Raw genomic sequence first — 10,635 nt, forward strand, 5'->3', positions numbered from 1 at the left:
TTTAGCCAAATGCTTTATAATATAGTATAGATATAGATAAAACTCTCTGAATAATTTTGTATCCTAAAAATCTCTTAACTATTAAGCGTCCTAATTTCATTTTGAACAATTATAAAATAATTATATCCAATTTTACACTATATCATAAAAGTCTCTTAAACCACAAGGGTGGTGCTTGAGCTTGAGCTCCAAATGTCAAAAGTACTTAAAAGTTCCAGGTTCAAATCCAAAGAGGAATAAAAATCCTCTTGTGGCCATGGAGGTTCAAATGCGAAGACTCTAGACTATTCGTAAAACAAATGATCGTCCTATAATTAATCGGCTCGTATAACAAGTTAAATATCCGGGTTAATAAAAAAAAAATCTAAATCAGTATACTTCAAACCATTTGAGAGCTACCAAATATTCCTCTGATCTAGAAAATATATAACGCCATTGAAAAAGAAGGGTTTAGGGAATGATTTTGAGTTGGTAAAGAAAGTGAAAAAAAGGAAGAAATAGCGGAAAACGGCGGAGGTCTCCACGAACATCGGTTACTAGTTCTTTCAGCAGCGCCAAACACCCCCCTCGGAATTTCCAAAGCGTCCAACTGCAAGATGCATTCATTTGGATACCGAGCCAACGCTTTGCTCACTTTCGCCATTACTATACTAGCCGTAATGTGCGCCATCGCTTCTTTCTCCGATAATTTCAACTCTCCATCCCCCACCTCCCAAGTCCAGGTCTCTCTTTTCCCCTCTTTTTGTATCTTCATAAAGTAACATTTGATGATCTATACTAGATAATTTGTTACGTCTCTTTGGATTTTTGAGGCAATTGATCAGTTTCGTTTTCGGGGATTTAGGTTTTGAACATCAATTGGTTCCGGAATAAGCCAGATGGCGATGATGAGGTATCTGTTTCTTATTCTTCGTATATTCTTTGTGTTATTTGTTCAATTTTGAGTTAATTCACACCTTCCTTCAGTCCTTCTCCAAAAGGTGCAGTTTTAGTTCTGAAAATTCAACATCCTGTCTTTTATTTCGAAAATTTAGAATATAATATATTTTGTAATTGGAAAGTGTTCTTGATTTACTAATTTTTGTAGTCTAATATGATTGTCAAATTTTTTATATTTGCTTTTCATGATGTTAGAGTAACTTTTTTTAACATTTGCTTCACGAGGAAGAAGTGCTTGCTACATTGAATTTTATAATTGCTGATTTGAATAAGCTAATCTGATGTTAGATTTTCAACAAATATTTGCCAGTGATGTATTTGTTAAGTATAGTACATAAGAAAATTATAGTGTAGGACTTGTCTATATTCTGGAATCAGGGGGATATTAATCTTTGAAGTACTCAAAATTTTTTTGATTATATAAAGAACCTATATTGATTCTAAAGTTAGAATACCGATATCGCTTGGCGTCCAAATTCAATTTATACTTATTTTTCTTCGAATGGAGGTAGTATAATAACTTTTGTGTTTACTGAACTGAATTCGTTTACTTCAAATCAATCTTGGTGTTGAGTTTTCATGACACTTGTGGGTTCGTACACTAAGATTAGTTGGGACTAGTTTACTTGTACCAGGAAACAGTTGGGTGGGCAATTTGGCATTTAAGCTGTATAATTTTTTATGTGGTGATGATGATTTTGAATGCTGCGTAATATGAAAAACCTCCTAAGGATGTGATTCTCAAATTCTAAAAAGTACTTTAGTATTGATTGCCCGCTCTATAGGGTTTGGTTTGCTATATTTTTAGGCTTTTAAGCACATCATGTGTCGTTCCTAGGGTGGAGCTAATTAGTTTTCTTGCAAGGTTGTCGATTTTTCTTATAGAACTTGAAAGTTTGAGACTGCTGAACCAGTTTTCCATGGTGTACCTTTTTTTACAGGTCAGCATGACGATGAATATATCAGCAGATTTGCAATCACTGTTTACATGGAATACAAAACAGGTTGGAAAATTCAGGAAATTCACTTTATTTGATCTTGCATTGATATTTTGTTGGTAAACTTTAACTTGTGGATATTTGAGGTCTCGTCTATATGCTTTAATATTGTTGCATTCGCTCTTTCTTGTATCTTTTTTTTGTTTGTCAAACATTCAAGTAGAAGCTATGATTAGTGCATATACATTCCTTTGTTTTTTCTGATAATTGACAGAAGTAGAAAGCTGATTCAGGAGAGAATTCTTCTGGGATTTCTATATATCTCCAATGTTGGTACAAGGTAACTGGTTGCGAAATGTGCCTTAGGGCTTTTTAGAATACGTCTTTGGTGAGGTATCTGGCATGAAGACAATTCAATAGTTAATTTGTTACTAATTGTATTTCAGGTTATAGCATAATTATCTGCGTCCTTTATTAGTTCAGAAGTAAAAAACGAACATTTAACTATTGGGCCGACAAGTGTAGCTGATTTTTTGTATATAGGCTACAGTAATCTGAAATGCATCCTATAACATTCTGGATGTGATAACATAAGATCTGAATCCTACATGGTTATCAAATAACATTCTAAGTGTCTCTGAGGACTTCAACGCAATTGGCATCTAGTGAAGTAGGATAAGAACCATGGTTTAACCATGGATTTGTGGTTAAGAGCCAGTATTTCATCACCAGGTTCCTTTTATTACTTTCATACACTGCATGAGTGAAAGAGGAGCATGTTATGCTGTGGAACTTTAGTGCTAGGTACACTGACCAACCTGTGACTGGGACTACAGCAGGAAGTCCAATAGTTGAAGATAAAATGCACACTTGCAAAAATGGTATTTAAGCTTGGAATTCTCAACATTCAACTTGGTATTCTGGGATCAAATATTGACACATGTCTATCAATGCTTCCATTAATAGGCAGGATCCAACTCTCTAAGCATGAAGTCTCGAGCATATTCTGAAAAACTTGAAATCCTTCTACTCCCCAAGTGACTTTTAGTCCAAATTTAATTCTTATCTATCTCAGGTGTCACGTAATCAAGCACTTGTAATGTGCAAAATTTCAAGGCATTATGACATTTCAAGGTTCCTCATGGAGAAAGATGTGTGAATATACATATGTAGAACTTATGTGAGGGGTTTGACTTGTTCGACACATTTGCAAAATGGAAGATCATCCGAATTGTAAGGATGGATAAACTAGATGCTTTACAAAAACAAACGTAAATTGATTGCAGATTTTATGAGATTTTGACCTCTTTATCTTGGTAAACCACCATAACGAGTATGAAAAATATTTGCTACTTTCACTTTGGAAGGTGAATGATAAACAATGCATTACTTGCATCCAACCATCTCTATACTAAAAAGTAAAAGATCTTCTCTAGCTCTAGGAAATATAAGCGATGAAAATGAATTCGGTTGTTTTTTTTCTGTGGAGTACCTTTGTGGTAAGGTATCTTTTTTATTGGCTCAATGATTTGGGGTTTGAGTCTTGCCCACTTCCTAAACGTAATTTAAGGTAAAAGTATTTATTTTCCAATGCATAGAATGATTAAGTCATCATGATAACCTATGCAATGAGGAAAACAAAGCTTCGCCTTGGGATGGTTTGAGTTATGATCTGCCAAATTTTCCTAAGAGGAAGGTTTTGATTTCATGCATAGGAAGTGGATGTATCTTCCACAAGCATTCATTTGAACTAAGACATGTTGCTAGCTAAGTTCACATCTCTTGTTTTAAAGTTTGCTTATGTAGGATAACCTTTCCAAGCTTAACTAATTTTATATCATGAATTCAAGAAATTAAGGTCCAAGACTCCTTTGGTGTTTAAGTTCCCATAGCTTATCTAATACAATTTTCTTCATCACAGTTACAGTAGTCCATTGCAACTGTACAAGATAATCATATTATGCCAAAACATTTATTATGCAAAAGGAAATGGGTGTGAGTAAAGTCATTTGGTTGGTTCGCATATTTTTTCGGGAAGGAGACTTTGGAAAGAACTTCCAGAGTTATCAATGTGTGCAGATTTTTTGGTCCACCTATCCCCTAGTTAATTAGCATCAAGCACATTTGCCAAGTCTAGGTGCTGTTTGACTGTGAGTGTCTATTTAAGTGATGTAATCCTTCATTTGTTGGCAATGAGTACTACTATGGTTGTCTTTCATTTATCATAACAATGAGTAACTTTATACCTTGGCAACTCTGCCCCTTTTACCGAATTATGGTTTCTCTTTTTTCTATTAAAGAATCATATGCTTTCTGTTTGTAGGTTTTCGTCTTTCTAGCAGCTGAGTACAAAACCCGAAAGAATTCTCTGAATCAGGTAGGCCTTTTCGTTGTATATCATTTAACACCCATTTTCACACACTTTTCCTATTTTATTTATAGAGAATTAAGGTAAAACCTGATTATATATATGATGGGGTGTTCCCAAATAGACATACACATAGCTGGTGAATGGTCTGTTGGTCACATGGGCCAAAATTGTTGATATAAGTAAATACAACACAAACACACACACCTATACATCTGCATTCATATACGTACACACATTTGACCCCCTTAAGCTGGAGAAGAAAAATTGGTAATGCCTGGCTTGCTACATTTCTAAGCAAAGTTCCATAAGAGGCCTAATCAGAAACATTAGGAAGCTAATTACTTCTTCCTTTATGAAACAAGTGAACTAACTTGATAGATGGAGGTAGCGTACAGCCTTGTTATTGCACTTAATGATATTTGTTATCCACCTCAATGGGATTCGTGCACATGGAATACATGGTTATTTGGAATATTATTGTTAGAAAATGACTCATATAATAGAAGTTAAATTTTGTTTTGCTGGTGATGATATTTGTGTTAGAGGGTTCATTTATAATCCATAGGAACTATTCATCTCATGAATTTAGATGTCAAATATTTATCATCAATCTTTAAGGGTTTTAGCCGGGTTTTAATGTTGATTGTGAATAAAAGAACAAAATTACAAAATAATGAAGAATTTCACGTCTAGGTTTGATGAAATAAACTCGAGTAGCTTAAGAGAATAACTACTTAGAGCATCTCCAATCATTTAAATGTAGGGAGTTATTTGCCTAGAAATTAGTGTAGGGAGTCTTTTTTATAATTGTTACTCCAACCATACTCTCTACACCAATAATTATATATTATTTTAATATATTTTGTGTACTTTAATAGACGTAATTTACCTTTTCCAATTTTTAATAAAACACATAATAATAAAATAATGTAAATATTTTTTTAAGGAGCTCCCTATATGTGGGGAGTAAGATAATGTAAATTAGAGTAGGGAGTCAGTTCTAGGGAGTGATCAGGGTGGTGGTTTTTTTATTTTGCTCCCTACCATGGTTAAAATGTGTGTGCTTTTGTTATATATATACAACTCAAACTGGATCATGTTAAATATTGAAATTTTGGTGGACTCTTTTTTCTCTTAAACTATGAGGGAACAGTGCCTTAATGGGAAACTAACATATTTTAAATTGGAGTTATTGAGAGATGACTTGATGATTTGGACTGCATGACAAATTAAATCTCCTATTTAGTGCAAATTATTTGGTTGGTTCCTATCTCTCTAAAAGGTATAATGAGTGGCTGAAAATGTTGTTGAACAATCTAAATATTAACATAGTTGTTGCAGTAAAGAACATACATTGTTATACATCACCTTGAACAATAATGGCAAGGCATTGTAGATGCAATAGCTTGTGTCATAGTGGGAAATTAATCTCACTGTTTTGTGGCCTAGATGGTATAATGGACCTATTCCAAAGTTATATACCGCGTGCACCTAGAATTGCTTCAACGGGATTATTCTTAGGACAAGCTGGAGTTGGTTAGGTCCCATGAGGAGGTGTGATCAAGGATGTAGAAGCTTGGAGGCAACTTGAAAGCGGTTGCAAGTGGAAACTGGAAAGCGGTTGCAATACCACAGAATGGCGGTGGAAACAAAAGAGAAGAAATTTAATCTTTTGGTTAGAGATTACTAGGTTTAGAGTCAATATCATGGTTTTTGAAAATTTCAACTGGTTATGCCATGTAAATGACTGTTGGAGGCTTAAACATCTAGGCATCTTGTGGAAGGGTTCTAGAGTTGTGTATCATGTAAGCCCTTAGTTGTGTCTTGCAGCAGAACAATAATGGACATAAGTGCCAGGGAAGACAACAAATGAGCATAGGCAAAGAGGCTTTACACCCATCTCAACAAATTGCATGATTCCTTATGTCATCTTGATGCTTGATCCTGAGATTCTTAAATACATCATGCATACGGGAATGATCAACTGCTGCCAATGAAATCCGGCTTCACTGTTTAGGATTCCCATAGAATGCTCTAGTCCACATACATTTTCTGTTATGTTTTGTGAGTGTGTATTTGTAAAGTAACTAACTATTGTCTTGGTCTTTACATAGCCAGCTATTTCCATCCTATATGGCTATTTGCTAATTAATGTTAAAGGAATGTTGTTAATTGCGGTGCAACAGCGGTTAATGGTCCTAGGAGAAATAGCGGTGGGATATAGCAGTTCTGCTAATAGCGGTGCTAATCACACCAACTGCGCCGCCATTTGATTTGCAATACCGGTGTAAAAACTGCATTTAGGGATTGGTCTTTGTCATACCCTTAAGGTTGAGAAGTCATTTTTGTAAGCTGGGTAATCAGGGTACAAGTAGGTAATGTGTAAATACTAAATAGTACAGGTAGGTAATGCTGGGGTTTAGTTTAAATAGGAGAGGTGAGGAGCAGGGAGGGCATTCTAATTTGTAGACAATTTGGATGTGAGTCCTGTAGAGAGATTCTGGCCTCTCGAAAACTAGAAAACCCCTTCCTAAGCATTTGATTAGTGAGAAGCTGTTGGGTTTAAAGCTGTGCTTAAAGTTGTATTCAAGCTGTTTCTCCAATTTTATAGTTTTTGTCTTTAATGCTTTCTTAGTATAAATAGTAGGTTCCTTGTAATTTTTAGAGTTAATGGTCATTAGCTTTGTAATCACTTTGTAATCTTCAAGAGATTAATATACAAAATCTTTGGTGAAAATTCTCTCTACTTTCAATCTCATTCTTGATTGAGATTTATCTGATTTGAAGATATTTGGGATTCACAGAAGCATTCGGTTTCCTTTGAATCACTTTTTTGTTATTTTCCCAGTGTACATTAGTCCTTCAATTAGACTTTTGAAGGGTTTAGTGAAGTCGATTAAGGGATTATGGGCTAGGGCGCTGATTTTAATTTGAAATATCGGTGTGAAAACTCGCTGTTCCTATCTCATTTCTAGCATTGTGCATCGTTTTCTCTACATGTTCTTTTGTTCGTCTTCAGTGTGTATATATATGGGGGAGGTTTATTTTACAAACCATGTGATTCTTACAAACTCTACAAACCGATCTCAACCATATATGTAGATAATCAACGGTGTAGGTTATTTTGGTTCCTAAATGTACTCTCAACCGCATTTTATAACCACCTTTAAATTTCAAAATAAACCAAATCAATCGATAAGATTAGGTTTGTAGGATTTGTAAGAATTACATGGTTTGTATTTGAAACTCCCCTTGTATATATTATATGTTAGAGGGAGGATCATGTGAGAAGGCGGTCAATTTGCAGAAGGTGAGAAGGATTTTGGGCCACCCATCTCATTAAGTTTATACCTTAAATAAAATAATCCAGAACTAAATTAAAAGGCTTAATTAAATTATAAGTGTCACTTATTAATAGTGATTATCTAATAGATATCAATCCCAAATATTTTGGGATATATACACACAAAAATATATACATAAATAGTAAATAATTATACACCATGCTAGATATTTTGAAATCTTTTTCTTGAGAGAGACATATTCTGATTATCACATATGATATTTGATATTAGTACATATGATATTAATCTTATCATAGTGATCATTGGTATTGAATTCATATGTTTATCATTATTTTATCACATGATATGTACAAATATTTGAAGTGGATCATATGTGATACGTAACTAATCACATGTGTGGTTCAAAATGTGGATTCAAAAAATAGAGGGAAAAAAGGTGAAAAAGATAATGGATTGATTATGGATATCACATGTGATATTTGACGAAAATTGTGAACAAAATCTTATCAAAAGTGTATCTAAGAAATAGTGAAAAAGTCATATCAAACGTGATAAAAAATTATGAATTAATTAGAATTAAAAAATTTAAAAGATATAATGAGATTAACAAGGGATTCAAATAGTGTTTTTGTTCCAATTATACTCTTACCATAATATTTGATCCAATTCAAAATGGTAATTATCATAGTTTCTAAAATTATTATCCATTTTTTTAATGGATTATTGGTTAGATTGCTTCTCGCTTCTCGCAAATTGACTACCTTCTCGTTTGAATCGGGCCCTATTATGTTATGTAGGGTTGGGTTTCGGTGAGAAGGAGAGTTAAGGTGAGAAGCGTAAGAAGTGATCTCCACCCTTGGATACACATTATAATGAGATGCACCAGATCAATCCTGTATCAAGCTCGATTCATGGGTGGGTTTGAGATGAAAGGTGTTCAAGGGTCCAAATCCCTTCTTACTCTTCTCGCCTTAACTCTTCTTCTCACACGATCTTCGCCATGTTATGTACACATATATCTGAATATATAGTTCTAATTATTACATGGACCATTTTGCACCGCCTTATCATTTTGATAAACCGCTATATCATATCATGGTTCTGACTGCTACTTCAGATTTTGACCACTATAACAATATAGCATGGGTTAAAAGATATGCTTAGTACGAGAATAATTATCTATTACAGTATAGCTGTTCCAGCATAAATAAGATCAAGTTTGTTCACAACATGGCAGTAACATTCTCCTCCCTTAGTGAAAGGGTGTTTCAATGCAGAACATAGTGAGAAGTAGTCAGATATGCTAGAGATATTCTACTTTAACTGGGATTATATAAATAATGTCATTGAAAATAGACTGAAGATAGTTTCTATATATAGGTTTGGGCTTGAAAACTTGCCAAAAGAAAAGGGAAATGTTGCATTTTTTTTCAGACAACCCAAAATAAAACCTGTTGCATTTTTGGGTTGGAGGGAGTGCGATAGTTGCTTCAAGTTTCTCTTGGTTGAGTATTTTTCTGTATTCAGCTCGATTTGCATGATTTGTACATTTTCTTTCCAAAGGGCTTTTGACACTCATTGTCGTTTTGCTTCTTACCAGCTTTTGGTGGATGGTTTTGCGTTTTACGTATGTAAACCTTATTGATCCTCTGCATCGAAGCTTTGTTTTATGCATTTGACCTGAAAAGTATGAATTTAACAGGTATCCTTGTGGGATGGTATCATTCCTGCCAAAGAGCATGCTAAATTCTACATCCATACAACTAACAAATACCGTTTTGTTGATCAGGTAACAATTCTACTTCTATCTTCATCTTGAAATACTTGACATCATTAATCACAGTTTTTTATAAACTTTAAAAAGGGCATTGTGGTCATTTTGGCTTCATTATTTTACCATTTTCGCCCACCTGCGGATACGAGTCTTTTGTTCTTACGAATACAATACACCTGTCCCGAAACTGATATCCCCTCCCTATCCACCAATCAACCTCTGACACATTATTACTTTAGAAAAAGATGAATTAAATAAAGTAACAATGTGTCATGAGTTAGATTTGTATATGTTGTCTACATGTGAATTTTATCCAGAATCTATGTGATGTCCAAACTCTTTCAAAGTAATTCTAGATGTGGTTTTCTCGAACATTTACATTCTGACATAGTTTCCGCTTTGTATTTAGGATAAACATCTTTTAATGAACTTCAGTATGCAACACGAACGTATTCTACATTCAAAAATCGTGTACATTTTGTTGTTTTTTATGGATTTGATTCTTTGCAGGGAAGTAATCTCCGGGAAAGAGACTTCAACATGACATTGCATTGGCATGTCATGCCGAAGACTGGGAAGATGTTTGCCGACAAAATAGTTATGACTGGCTTTCGCTTGCCTCAGGCATATAGATGATGATGAGTATATTCAACTCCAGGTGTAATATTACTATTTTAGCCTTGGTAGTCAGAAGTATACATGGTCTGAATTGAATGAATCCGAACTAGCAAATGCTCATTAAATCTATATCAGAACATCATTTGAATCAACAGACCAACAGAGTCCTGGTTTTTTTTTTTTTTTTACTTTTACAAGTGTTAATGTTAAAAAGAAGGTTCCATCCGTTTTTCGCCTGTTAACAGTTAGACCTTACAAAGTCAGCGAACAACGATTCTTCTGCGTAGATTTCTACTGTTTTTTTTTTTTTTTTCATATAACTGTTCGAAGAGAATATGATTCTTCTATTAAAACATGGTCGACCCACATGCAAAGTTTGATTCATGAGGGTGCGTTTCCTATGTAGACATGCGAGAGTGAGGTAAGTGAGTGAAAAAAATTGTTCCAGGCTTTAGGGTTTTAATTTGACATGGGTATATTAATAATTTATTAAACTTGCTTTATTTTCTTAATTTTTGTTCCACCTATTTTGTTGGTACGAAAAGATGCATCTTTCTGCTACATGTTTTTGTTCTATCATGATTCATCTTATCCCACGTACCAAAAATATCTAGATGGTTTTCCATGCTACTGGAGCATGGAAATGAATCATTATGGAGGAAACAAGCAACGACCGTTGAAGTGGAGATG

The 10,635-nt window shown here is 34.3% G+C and overlaps 1 protein-coding gene across 1 annotated transcript; it reads left to right on the top strand.

The window, feature by feature from the left end:
* The first annotated feature begins 453 nt into the window (after nucleotides 1–453).
* Nucleotides 454–10,127, top strand: LOC112519783 (signal peptidase complex subunit 3B-like). Its single transcript, XM_025128040.1, has 6 exons — nucleotides 454–722; nucleotides 845–892; nucleotides 1,881–1,943; nucleotides 4,201–4,254; nucleotides 9,256–9,342; nucleotides 9,838–10,127. The coding sequence occupies exons 1-6, from the start codon at nucleotides 597–599 to the stop codon at nucleotides 9,961–9,963; spliced, it is 504 nt and encodes a 167-aa protein (XP_024983808.1). The 5' UTR covers nucleotides 454–596; the 3' UTR covers nucleotides 9,964–10,127.
* The last annotated feature ends 508 nt before the right edge of the window (nucleotides 10,128–10,635 follow it).

Source organism: Cynara cardunculus, assembly GCF_001531365.2.
Source record: "Cynara cardunculus var. scolymus isolate 2C chromosome LG 10, CcrdV1, whole genome shotgun sequence".
Lineage (NCBI taxonomy): Eukaryota > Viridiplantae > Streptophyta > Magnoliopsida > Asterales > Asteraceae > Cynara > Cynara cardunculus.

Bases quoted from the DNA above. Each gene is read 5' to 3' on its own strand.
- LOC112519783 (XM_025128040.1), top strand. From the start codon at position 597: ATGCATTCATTTGGATACCGAGCCAACGCTTTGCTCACTTTCGCCATT. The intron at 723-844 runs GTCTCTCTTTTC...TCGGGGATTTAG, and splicing joins CCCCCACCTCCCAAGTCCAG to GTTTTGAACATCAATTGGTT. The intron at 1,944-4,200 runs GTTGGAAAATTC...TTCTGTTTGTAG, and splicing joins TTACATGGAATACAAAACAG to GTTTTCGTCTTTCTAGCAGC.